Raw genomic sequence first — 12,860 nt, forward strand, 5'->3', positions numbered from 1 at the left:
GACGCGCTGTTTTCTCATTTCTCTCGCAAGCCTGCCTTCAACTTTCTGCCATGATTTCCGTGACCTGCCAAGTGCTTGACAACGACGGCCTTCCGCTCGAGGGACTGCAGGTACATCTTGAATGCGTTGCCGGCGTGCGTCCCGACACTCGTTTTGAAGCGACAACGGATGAAGACGGACGTGTGACGTACTGGAATCAACGCCATGCGGAGGCCTTACTCACCACAGAGGGAGAGCTTCTACCTGTCTATGTTGAGCCTGGCTCGTCCTCTTCACTGCGACTCATATTCCTGACGCAGGGCCTACACGGCTGTGCTTACAATCCTTTGCCAACTCTACAATCAACCCTTGATGTGAGCGCTTGGTCCTCCCACCACATTCTTCTATGGATCAATCGCGCACATCCCAGCTATCGAGTCCAACACCTGATCGCGCGTCCGAGTTCTTGGTTGATTGAGAGCACCGGCGCCCTGTCTGCGATGGTCAGCAGTCCCTCATCAAGTACTGCCACGAGCCCTTGCCAGTCTCCGCCCGGCCAAGTCACACACGCAAGCGAAGGCAAGCTCGATTCGCCTCCTCTACTCACGTTCTCTTCGCCCATCCTCCCTATGGCCAATAACATGTGGACTTGTTCCGCAAGCCGCCCCAGAAAGAGGAAATCTCCATGGGATGAGAAGGACGGACCGGCAATGAAGAAGCAGTGCTCCGGTTACATCGACTGCACCAGCTCGGCGCGTCAGCACATATGATCGAATCTGTCAGCATTGCGCTTGCGTTGCTTTCGTATCATGGCCACCATGGGGGACACGTCTTCCTCCTGAGCAATAGAGTCTAGAAGGGAAAGCATTGGATTATGTGTCAATTGGTATTATGATAGCCATTAGTACATGTGCTTGAAAGCCGCGATGACCAAACAATTGAATCGATTGAGTTCTCAGACCTGAAGAAGGCCTTGTTTCGTTGACCAGCGCACCAAACTAGCCGCTCGCCAGGGCTGGGGTGATGAGCCAAACAAACACTATTGGTAGATGTCTTACCGCAAGCTGCCAGCGCTGTAAACTCTACCGTATGAGCTGGCTCATCGAGTAAGCTCGCTCTCCGGCCATTGCCTTCTCGGTTGAGTTGCTCTGCACTGCAAGGGACGTCTTTTGTATAGTGAGGGTTCAGGGTAACGATCTCGCCGTCTACTTTGATCGTTAGGGTCACTTGCGCGCCCAAATGATGCAGCTCAGCAGCCTTCTTCATGAGGACTACCGATCGGGTTCTGATGCTGCGTGGCGCTGTGCGAAAGATCTTGCTTCGAGGGTCCATACTGTCCTTGCAGAGAACGGAGAAGATCCGGGACGATTTCAGACGAAGGAAGAGAGGAGGAGATGCTGCGAAATCAATCAGACATGCACTCCAACCAGTTCGTCCTTATATCTGTCGGCTGTCCGAAATAGCGCTTCCATATCCAATGCAAGCGCCGCCCTCAATGTGCGCCAATCAACGGCGTGCGCCGGTGCCGCTAGCTCGCGGGTTATGCAGCTTTGTGCATGGTTGTCTATTGTCACCACGGAATTGAACAAAGTGGATTGATTGTTGTTAAGGTACAAAAGGAGACTTCCAGAAGTCCAAACGAAGGTAATTGGTCAGATCCAGCATCGGTAAGGAGTCTTACCGGGGCGATAACGACAGAACAAATGCATCAAATGAGGACTCCACATTTGGGATGAAAGTACTCCTGGGTCACAGAACAGAACCTTGCCTGATCGGCAACATCTATCTCTCGCTAGCTTTTAGGGGTAAGGGGCTGACTGCTTACCAGGCGCTTAGCTGTGTTTTAGGATTCTCATGGCGACTTACTACTTTAAGCCTCTGTGCTGCATGGAACCCGCGTCCGCATGCAGAACAGAATTAATCATCGACATGCAATTAACCCGCTGATCAAGCGTTCGAGGTTGAGCGCCTTTTTCGCGCCAACAGAGATTGACAACCATGCCGTCAAGTAAACACGCTTGTCCGTTGAGATGGTGAAATAATCTCTAAAGGTATTAAGGCTATTATCACTGGTCGGCCTCGGCCCACTTTGTTCCACGGGCGGCCATGACACGGCGTTCGAGACTTTCATTATCTGCCTAAGTCAGTATTTCAAAGTCGTATCAATAGCAACATAGAGTAGACCGAACGTCTTCATCCTCTGAAATCGGCAAGCAGGCAGCTGTTGAGATGCCGCGACGCTTGAGAGCGGGAAGCGAAATGGTTTAAACGATCTTTGGATGATGTCACACTTCACCCCCGTATAGGCGGTTTGAGTGGCTAGTGCTTTACAACGTGGTCAGTATTCTGTCTCATCTGCGAGCTAGCATCCGCTAATATGATGCACAGCGGGGCCTGGCCTGTGACGTCAGCTGCCTATGGTCAGTAAGGAAGATTTGATACGAGGCTTGCCGATCTGGTTTTGTTTTTAACATACCTATATCCTGCATCATTTTACGCCTCATACGACGGTATCACGGGAGGATAACAGTCCAGTCATGTGCTGGGACAGTGCGGGTTGGGAACAATCATGTCTTGGAACGATAATATTGTAAACAGGAGAACGTAATTGGAGTCGATAGGAGCCTGCAGAATTGGTTCTAGATTGTTATGTGTTGAAAACGGGTTGTTTGAATAGTTCTAGGACGGTGAAAGGTTGAGGCATTGTAGTCTTGTGACGTGGAAGTGTTGGGACTGTGTGGTTTGGGACGGGAGAGCCCTGAGACAGCATGACAAAGGTAGCATGGTTTGTCATGGCCATCAAAGAAGGGGCGCTGCTGGGCACATGATTTGGTAAGGTGGTCATTATTGCGCAGATGAAATGGATACTGATCCGCGCGCCATGGCGTCTGTGGATTGGTAAGGCTGCAACCTGAAAGACCGGGGGCAGCAGCGATTGTAGATGGAAATCCTTGCTACGGGGCTCATGATCAAATTGTAAGTCTAATGTTTCCCATAAGATTTCAGGTTGAGAACTGAATTTAAGACCAAATGAATTCCAGACAAAGGTGGGTCCCCAGAAGCCCGCCGAGAATACTTAAGGCAAAATATAAAGGACGGATGGTGATCCTGCGTTGCCTCAAAAGCGTGCGCTGATGTTCTTAATTTACTAGGAATTCTGTATCGTAGCTTCGTGTCATCGCTTGATAAGTTTCACGTACGCGCAAAGATCCAGCTCGCCTTCTTCTGGTTCCTACTTCAAGTTGAAACGATGCTCATAGACGTCCCCTCCATAACAGGTGTCCAGCCAACTCGCCGCTACCTTCGGCATTGACGGCATCTTCATCAAGACATTGGTGAAACTCAAACGTGTGTCACCGATGCTGACCACAGTCCCTGACCCCGTCCTGATGCTGTCAATGTGCACCGGACGGTGACCCGGAAAGCGCCGTCATGCCTCATGGATCAGGTTGTCATAGGGGTTATTGTGCCCGAAGCCGGCGTCAACAAATTTGACCCCGTCTTGGCCGATGCGGATCAGCTTGATCAAGTTTTTGGCCGGCGATGTCGCGCGGGCTACGCCTCAGATGGGGAAGCTGTCGAGCGCCGTCGAAAAGTCGGATGTGGGGGCCACGATCAGTCGCGCATCTAGCAGGTACCCTTGGTATTTTTTAGCTGGAGCTCGTGTCAGTAGATAGTCCAGCCCATAGAGTAAGGCGTTTCAAGTGGCCTATCGCACCGCTGGAATAAGCACCCGATACATGGCCAGGACAGGGAGTGGTAGGAAAGTACTTAAGGGAAGCAAGGTACCTTCCTATCGCATGCCGCCACTCTGGTTCAGTAAGAAGATTTGTATCCAGCAATCTATCATCCAATTTTTGCATCACCAGATTACGCCCTTCTCCATCGATCCAAAAGCTTCCGAGGCTGAAATGCAGCAAACGCACCACACGGACAGCATATAGGGAAAGGAAGGCATGGTGACCAGTGAAATAAGCCGGCCCTTTGTTGAGTTGCCGCAACAATACAGCCGCATCCAACAGGTTGCTGACTGGTTATACGATACGACTCGCCGTAGGCAGCCGATTAGAGGTTTGGGAACCGAGGTGATCCATCCGACAGTCGACTCGGCCGCTGTCACCGTTGTCTACATCTCTGACACGCACAATACCAAGCTGGACCTACTCCCACCAGGCGACATTCTCGTGCACGCCAGCGACCTGTCACAGTTTGGCACCTTTGACGAGCTTCAAGCCCAGCTGTCCTGGCTCGCCGCACTGTCGTACAAGTACAAAATCATCATCGCTAGCAACCATGATCTCCTCCTCGATGGCGTTTTTGTCGCTGCCCGCCCGAACCGCGAGCTCGAGCGTCACGTCGGCAAGCGCCGTGGCGATTTGATATGGGAAGACGTGCGGTACCTCGAGCACGAGGCACTGGAGCTCGAGGTCAAGGGAAGATCTGTACGAGTGTTCGGCAGTCCTTGGACGCCGCGCTGTGGCAGCTGGGCCTTTCAGTATGGACCTGACGCGACGTCACCGATGCGCTGGGTGCGCTCTGTGCCACCCCGGACCGATATTCTTCTCGGACATGGGCCACCCAGAACCCACCTCGACGACGGAGGCAAAGGGTGCGATCAGCTTCTCGCTGTGCCAGGCCTAAATTGGTTGTGTTTGGGCATATTCATGCCGCGAGAGGGCTGGAGTGGCTGCGATATGACTGGGCACAGTTATGGTATGAGGCTGTTGCGGCCGGAACATGGAGACGGTGGGTGTCATTGGCCGGGCTGGCCGTCTCTGTCATCTGGCTGATGGCCTCTGGGTTCCTGGGCCTCGCTTTTGGTGAATGCTGCCGTAGTTGGAGGTCGCGGGAACAGTGAGCGTAGAGATGCGATTGTTGTCATAATTTAGCCGAGCGTCAGTCCCTCTACATGCCAGTACACACCTGTAACCAACAAAGGTGTCGTTATATAAAGCTATGGAATTTCGGAAACACCCAACTACCAATGAGCACTTTGCCTCTGTGTCCCTCTGTTTCGCTTTTTTGCTTTCCTTTTCAGTTGTGGCATTTTGTCAGTTTGATCGCTCGCTGTTGCTCTGGGATTATCCTTTCACAACAGCAGCAGGGATGCCTGATGAGAACATGACTTAGCATCGAGGACTTGAAAAATTGGTGTTGAGGGCAGATCATCAACCCCCAGCAGCTATCGCAGTTGGGGCAGTGTCGACCGGGTCGACATGCGCAAATGACAATCCGGCAAGTCGATGTACAATGGTGATGGTATTTGGTCGCCGCCTAGACATGATCCAGGTTCAAGGGACTAGATCAGAGGGCATTGGACAGAAACGATGCTTGGTGGAAGAGATGGCAAGGTTGACAAAGCAAATGAAGAGGCGCCCGTGCCCGTGAAGGCATGGTTTAAAACCGCAATGGATGTTAAGATGGATTCAAGACGGCACTCCCGGGCGCCCTGAGTTGCCTCGGCGCGTAAGTTGCTCCCTTAATTTTGAATCGAACGCAGGCGCTGACTGGTGAGTGTGAAGTCGGAAATGGCGTCAAGCTTGAAGCTAACCAACAGCTACTCGAGATAATTGGGCAGTAATGACCGGCGGTGGCCTGAACATCCGTCTGGCCAGTCCCGTGCACCCGGCCTCCTAAGCAAAACGCCGTGTTGCCGCGCCCGCAGCCCCACTCACCTGTTTCGGCGGCTGGATCTGAAATTGCAAAAGGCGGAGACCGGATCTGAACACTCCGAGTGAAGTGTATGACTGCTGTCTTTTCCGCCTCGGATATCGCGCTGCTTCCCCTCTCCCAGTCCATTGCTTTCTCGATGATCGCATTGATCCCTTCGGAATTGCCCTCCGCGGTTGGACCAGCGACCCATGCGGTAAAGTCATCGACGAAGGCTATGAGCCCCAACGCAGCAGTCAATCTTCCGCTGTACGAGATCCGCATTGAAGAACAGGAACAGAATCAGTGACACTAGCGATTCTTGCGGTATTCCGGTTTGTGAGGCAAATCCCGGACCTCTGACGTTTGCCCTTTTGGCCTGAAATGTCGCTGTCCGATCCGAGCAGAACGCCTCTACCTAAGTCAGTCAGTCTTCTGGGATACCCCTCGCCCTCATTCTCTGGATCAGTCTCTCTTTGAATAATAGGTTGTACGCACCCTTCGCATCAAAGCTGACGAGGCTGACCACCCAACAATCTCTCCATGCCAGTATCCGGCTTATTCTGAGCTGCTGGTGGTGTATGATGACGCCGAGGATCTTGACGTGTTGTTTGGGCTCGACTGCATGCCCCTTGATTGTGAAGGGTTCCGAATCGGATTCCAGACAGACAGCTAGTGCATGGACAAACTACTCTTAGATCGACCCTTCTGTCCGGAGATAATAGCGCTAAAAACCGCGTCTGTCGGATATTACAATATTCTCCGCTGGGGTGGTGAAGAGCCACGATGAACGGGACCAGCCCGTCCTCATTTGGGATGGGGAGAAGAAGGCTGGAATCAACCCCGGTTGTTTCTCACATGAATCCATTTTTGGGCTCAGCGGAGCGAGCATGTGGAATGGTTCACAACTTAGTCACAACTTCCTAGCCAGTAGATCAGATCATGCGATGAGCTGTTCCCAAATTCCTTGCCTTTCATTAACGCACTCAGACTACAGGGCGGGCTCCTTGCTTAGTAGATAAAGGACGACCCGTCAGTAGATACACTGGCAGTACTTGCGTTTTCACAGTCCACTGGTACATTCTCCGCCCAAGAAGTTACTTTATCTCTCGTCAGTGTGGGTCGCCGCGGGCTTTCATCGCCTACTGTGGTCAGTCCTGAGTTGCCTGGAGCAACAAAGCAACTGAAGCCCTCTTCCACCTGGTTACGACACCAGCGAAACATTTCTTCCGTAGCTTGCTTTGAAACATTGGTCTGAATAGCCGCGTCATTATCAGCGAAATGCGCCTGCTCAAAGATGGCTGGCTCTGACACTGAAGGTTGAGGGATTTGATCTTCCTTGAAGAAGTGGGATAAAGAAATGCCATGAGACCAGGACCAATTGCTCAATTTCCATCGATGGGAGCAGTTGAGGTGTCCTCTCAGCTGTAAGTCGACATCTTCAACCCTCATGTTGCCGAAAGGTTGCCAACCGTTTGGAGGTGGCAGTGAGTAATCGTCATCGTCATCTGCGTATTCTTGGTCGCAGTCGAATCGAAGTCGCCACACATCGGCCCGGGATACCATGCCGTTCTTCACATAGGGATCGTTGGCTCTTAAATCTAGGAAAGACTGCGCCGTGCTGGTCCATCTACCCATGTCTGCGTTTGGCCACGGCTTCCAGTAGAGATCATCGAGCGACTGAGAAAAGCGATTGAGAGTTACAGTCTGACCACAAAGCGTGATACCGAGCCACAACGGGGCAAGCTTCGTAAAAGAAAGGGCCTTGGCGAAGAGTTCCAATCGTTGTTCTTGAATCAGAGGCTTTAGTACAGCTCGCATTCCACCCACCCAAGCCCCTGCGTGATTACAGGTGATGCCATGTTCCCAAAGGATGGTATACAGGCAACAACCGATTTTGTTCGATGTGCTAAGCGTCATGTAGTAATCGAGATGCTCGAAGTCTTGTGGAAGGTTGACTAGATTTGATGTCGTTGCTAGGTTTGTTGCTTCTAAAGATGGTTCCGGGAATTCGATGACGCTGGGCCCTTTGGGACCCGTTCGATGAATAGGAAGGCAAATGACTGATGCCAGTGCAGCCGATGATTGCGTTCCCAGCTTGTAGGCACGAGAAAGCCGTTCGATATATTGTGCTGCCTCTACCGAAGTGGGCGGATGCGGATATCCAATAGCTGAGGTGTCACCAGTGACTCCAAATTCAAGGTCATCGGTGTGCAGGGCCCATGGCATGATGGATCCATCAGTCATCCTCCAATGGATACCATGCGAAAGAAGCGCCTTCCACCATAGTAGTTCTTGCCGGTCGATATCGCCTAGATCAAGCATGATTCGTCGGGCTGTGGAAGGCGCGATCGGTGTGTCGAAGTATTCCAGCTCAAGTCCCTGCCTTTCTGCGAGACTGACAGTTAATACATATGCCCAAGCCACGATGAACAATGCAATTCCGTTGTTGGATGACTCGTCCCAGCGACGGAAGTTCTCCGAGGTTGACAAGATACAGCGGAGGGGATATCGCGACCTGAGTTGGCATTCGAGCGGTTTGCCAGTCTTTGCGCGGAGACTGCAATCAGTATCAAGATTATCCCAGGTCGAGCACCCGGCAATTGATTTCAAATGTCTAGGGATGCTCCTTGGTAGAGCCGGTATTGTACCAAGGACGCTGACGAGGTTCGTGCACTCCGTAGGGATAGAGTGGCAGGACGCAGCAGCATCAACTGCTGCGTGCCATCGAATTAGGCTCCTCCGAAGTATTTTTTGGGCTTCCGGTCCATCGTAGAGTGAATTTTCGGTCATCTTCCTCGTCAGGGTGTATATCAAAATCTGGGTCGCTTAAGTGGAGTGCAAATGTGGGTTATGTGGTGAAATGAACAGGCTGGTCGACCTATCTTATACTTTGGGTAACCCGTGGGGTGGGATTGCCCCGCACTTGGCATTAATCAATTGGGTACAGGATACAGAGCCAGGGATAAACGATTCTCGTCTAAATGAATGTCTTCATTGAATTTATCATCATGTTGCCTTCTTCTTCCCATGTTTCTTATCGTCCTTGCTTGAGGCCCCACCTTGGGTCTCTGTTGGGACCCAGTTGTACGTGTAAAAGGTTCGTTGCATCGCTTCGCTAACGAGGACGTAGTAAGACTGGCCCTCCTCGTCAACCTCACATTCCCATGAATCATATGAGCTTTTCTTTCGTTTTCCGTCGCAAACGAACCGGATATATTTTCCGTCGAACCACGGTCCGAAGCGCTAATCTCTCACCCTGGTCGCCGAGCATGAAACCCCTCTCTGTTTCTCCTTCCTCTTAGAGGTATGAAGTACGAGCGAATGACGATGCATTGTTAGTCTTTGACATCAATGTCTTTAAGGTAGTATAGATGTGTCCATGTCACCCAACCTGCAACTTGACCTTTGTACTCGAGCTGACAGCAAGGGCACCGGCACTTAAAATACCGAAGGTGAGTTACTGCTGTAGGGAACGGAGAAACTGAAATATTGGCCCAGGCTGAGAAGACAGCGTCTTTGGCTTCTCAGGATGATTGAGGCCTCTTCTACTTGAAACAGACAGGCCTAGTGTTTGCTGAGCTGTCTGTTAGATCCCTTCGCCATCGGTGACCTGGAACAACACCTAGACGTAATGTTCTAGATGTATGTCCTGGAAATATCGGCAGAGTCCAAACTCGCTGTCTGTCTTTCACGTCTATTGACACGGCTTGTTTTTCAGAAGGCCAGCCTTGGTATCCTGGGTAGTGGGCGAGTTGGTCGTTGCTATGCATCCGCAGCCAGGATTCTTGACGGCCAACCTTTCATTTTGACGTCTCGCGGGTCCAATCAATCAAGAACCGGGCTCAAGGAGGACAGCTATGGCGGCGAGATCTCAGCTCACGTGCCAGAACTTTGTTACATCCCGAGGTCCCATGCCGTTCATGGGTACTTAAAGCCCCTGGTCTCCCTCCTCTCTTGCCGTCGCCTCTCTTCTTTCTTCTCAATCTTCTGCCTTCATCTCCCCTCCCATCCACTCTCAAAGCAAGCATGGCAATTCTTAAGTCTTTTCGAGTGATCTCTCCCATCTCTGCCCCACCTTCGACAGAAATCATCTACATCAGCGACGACAGCGACAGTGACGACGATGACGCTGGTCACAGCAGCGATGAGTGCGAGTTCGAGGACGTTTTTCGACGTAGTGTTGACAGGCGCGGCGAGCACAAAGCCAGCGACAAGGAATTCGGCGATGCCGAGATCGGATACGAAGAAAGAAGTAACAATGAGAATGAGGATGTCAAAATCGACTCCGAACAAAGTGATCGCCCCTTCTCACCTGGAAATGCGGTCGATTGCGGGACGAATGATGAATGCGACGTCACTGAAACCGTCCTGCTCAACGAGCCTTGTGATGAGGAAGTGGTTGACCGGAACCTCAACGACACCCGAGTACAAGCAGACGAAGAGCTCAAACCCGTTGATGCGAGCACGGACAATGAGGCCATCAGCATCAATCTGAACAACAATCTTGGAACTCATCATGCCGGCGATACTATCACAGTCCCTGACTACGACAGAGAAGACGTTATCGCCGAGATTGCTGCACTTCGCGAACAACTTACTAGACTTGAGGCTCGGATTGATTCGAAGACTGTCGCATTGCCAGGCATGAGCCCACCAAGAAAACGCAAGCGGATCGCCTCGACAGTTTCCTATTTGAAGAAGCCGAAGATCGCCCACTCAGTCAATATCTCGGCAACTAGAGTCTGCTTGCAGTCGGATAGTGGTTCGGAAAGCCGGGTATACTCTTGGCAACGTGGGCGCGGCGGCCGCTGTTGGGTCAGGGACGAAGGGGCGGGGAGAAGGGACGAGGAGGACGGAGAATATCTGCTGTGTTTTGGCTCTAACATATCCATTGACGTTCGAGTGAACGCTGATTGGCTGCCAATCACAGTGCGTTTGAACGTACAAAAGAACGTGTTTGAGGGTTTTGAGAGTATAGGCGGACGGAGGCTTGAAGTAAAGGATACAGTGATGATACAGCTCATGCGTGATGGCCGTGGTGAGCATTTTGGTATGGTCTCATAGTTGCGAATATCGAACTGTCACTTAGAACGCCTGTGGCAGTGTAGACTACATCACATACGGTTCTCATGCGCTATGTAAGACACTTAGCTGTGCTGTGGGTGGCAGGACAACAGGCAGGTTCCGTTCAATCCTGTGAGCTTGACTTCATCCGTGATCACGGATTTCCGAATGGCAGGTACTATGGCCTGAAGAGTTGAATGTTGTTGATAAAAGAGTAGCGGCGGTACTAGAGGAACAAATAAGGCTATGGCGGCATCGGACCGGAAGCTTACCGCTCCATCCAAAAAACGCTACTGCCTCACTCGCCAGACGAGTCAGAGAGAACAGAGGTAGAGGGTTCCTTGGATCAGGCTCCGCATGCCACCTTTCAGCCTGTCGATGGATTTGGTATGAGCTGCCAGAGATTCTTGCTTGTCCTTGGTCTGACTTCGACGTATGGCTTTGGTCGGTGGCGTGACTCGTCTTGGCATTTTGATGAGAGGACACGGTATTCTCAGTATTTTCATAGCCCTTCCAAATATTAAGACCAGCCTGTTGTGGAATTTCCTCAGTGCTGACACGGCTTGGGAGAGGTTTGTTGGTGCGGGGAGCAGCGGATGGCGCAGCGGACGTCGGATTATTGCACCGCTTTATTGGCTGGTCTCTACCCTTGAGATGGGACAGTCCACACCAACAACAAATGTCCTTGGCCTCGTGGCAAGCTGTTCAGCCTCTGTCTTGCCATGACTAGGTTCGCTTCAGTGTTCTGTAGCGGTATGATGTAGGAGTAGAGCTGTATATAGTTGAGGTTTTCGGGCCCTAACAAAATGACCGAGGTTCTCGGACGTTAACCTCCCGATAAGTGCCCGATGCGGTAAGTAGCCAGGGCGGGGCAACCCGCTGCGAATATAATTGCGACCTACCCGCAGTCAGCATGGATACATGAAGTATAGATTACGCTGGGAACTGTACTTGAACTCTAGTTTTCAATGGTCGCATTCTTTTTTTCGTTTGCGGCAAGCCAGGCAGCCTTTTCGAGTACGGTGGCTGTAATTACGCTATGGTACATTACCATCAGAATGCTGAGAATGCATGCGGACCCTGCGGAGCTATAAGGCTCATAGCTCGACAAAGGATTGGTTAGGCCCGCTGGGCCTGAGCTCTGCAATGTCGGAGACGGTGGCCTAGGAGGAGAAGCCACTTCAAGCTTAGGACTGGGACAGCGACAACCACTTGCGCTAGATCCGATGCCGGAGACTCCTCCTTCCGAAGTCACAGGCCCTTTGGTACCTGTGTACCTTTCTCTCATAGTAGTTAGAGCAGTCGAGGGCCTTGATGCACCGCCGAAACCAGGAGCAAGAGAGTTCTTGAAGTTATTTTCGAAAGGGTACCGCATGTTGTTGCCAGACGGGCACGGAAATATTTCTGGCGGTAATGATGGAGCCGCACTTGTTTCAACGTGCGCTGCGATAGTCTCGGATGGTGGTGTTGCGGATCACGGTACTCAGGCCTGATCTGGTCTTCTCACAGAGTGCCTAGGGCTACGAGCTGTACCCGCCTCCACTGACATGAAATCAGATGCGACGGCTATTTTCCAGGATACTACATCGAAAATACGTGGATTGGGTGAGAGCATGGGGTCTGCATCGCCTGCGATCAGCAGTGAACCAAAAAGTTAGCCGCGCCCCGATCAGAAGAAGGCCGACTAATATAAGTAGGTACTTTTCCCCTCCTTATTGTTTGAGATAGGGACAATGAAAAAATATCATCAGAAAAAGACTATGTGCCTTACTTACCGGTTGACCAATGTTTTGGGCTCGGGCCTCGACAGGTTTCTTCGAAGTTGTGATACGGTAGTCGAGGGCGAGTTTTGGCAATTAGAAAGCCCTCGTCCCCTGACCTCTTGTATCTCGGCATTTTTGGCAGCGCTTTCCCCTCTCATGGCATCTGGATTCGGCTTCTGTCCGGCAATGGCAGAATTGATTAGGTCCATCGCATACCTCGTCCTGGTAAATTCGCGTGCATGAGGCTTTGTGACAGCCTCGGCCTTTTTCAACCGATTTTGGACTATGAGATGGGGCATATGATCGATACCCGTGTCTAATTGTGATCAGCGCGTATATGATGCGCGTAGCTACGCACTACCCACAGATGATCTTGTTGAGACTTGTAGACCATCGTCACGA

At 51.5% G+C, this 12,860-nt stretch overlaps 3 protein-coding genes across 3 annotated transcripts; 2 read left to right on the forward strand and 1 right to left on the reverse strand.

Moving 5' to 3' along the window:
- Nucleotides 1-2,154: 2,154 nt before the first annotated feature.
- On the forward strand, nucleotides 2,155-4,620 carry VDBG_10188 (metallophosphoesterase domain-containing protein; the record flags this gene model as incomplete). The annotated part of the gene is made up of 4 exons (XM_002999593.1): nucleotides 2,155-2,316; nucleotides 2,368-2,955; nucleotides 4,037-4,508; nucleotides 4,588-4,620. The coding sequence occupies 3 exons, from the start codon at nucleotides 2,921-2,923 to the stop codon at nucleotides 4,618-4,620; spliced, it is 540 nt and encodes a 179-aa protein (XP_002999639.1).
- Nucleotides 4,621-6,576: 1,956 nt separating this feature from the next.
- VDBG_10189 (hypothetical protein) lies at nucleotides 6,577-7,462 on the reverse strand (the record flags this gene model as incomplete). Its single annotated transcript, XM_002999594.1, has 1 exon — nucleotides 6,577-7,462. One exon carries the CDS (start codon nucleotides 7,447-7,449, stop codon nucleotides 6,640-6,642), a length of 810 nt encoding a protein of 269 aa, XP_002999640.1.
- A 2,195-nt stretch (nucleotides 7,463-9,657) lies between these two features.
- On the forward strand, nucleotides 9,658-10,695 carry VDBG_10190 (predicted protein; the record flags this gene model as incomplete). The annotated part of the gene is made up of 1 exon (XM_002999595.1): nucleotides 9,658-10,695. The coding sequence occupies one exon, from the start codon at nucleotides 9,658-9,660 to the stop codon at nucleotides 10,693-10,695; it is 1,038 nt and encodes a 345-aa protein (XP_002999641.1).
- Between the last annotated feature and the right edge of the window lie 2,165 nt (nucleotides 10,696-12,860).

The sequence above is a fragment of the Verticillium alfalfae genome, genomic scaffold (assembly GCF_000150825.1).
Source record: "Verticillium alfalfae VaMs.102 supercont1.20 genomic scaffold, whole genome shotgun sequence".
Classification (NCBI taxonomy): Eukaryota; Fungi; Ascomycota; class Sordariomycetes; order Glomerellales; family Plectosphaerellaceae; genus Verticillium; species Verticillium alfalfae.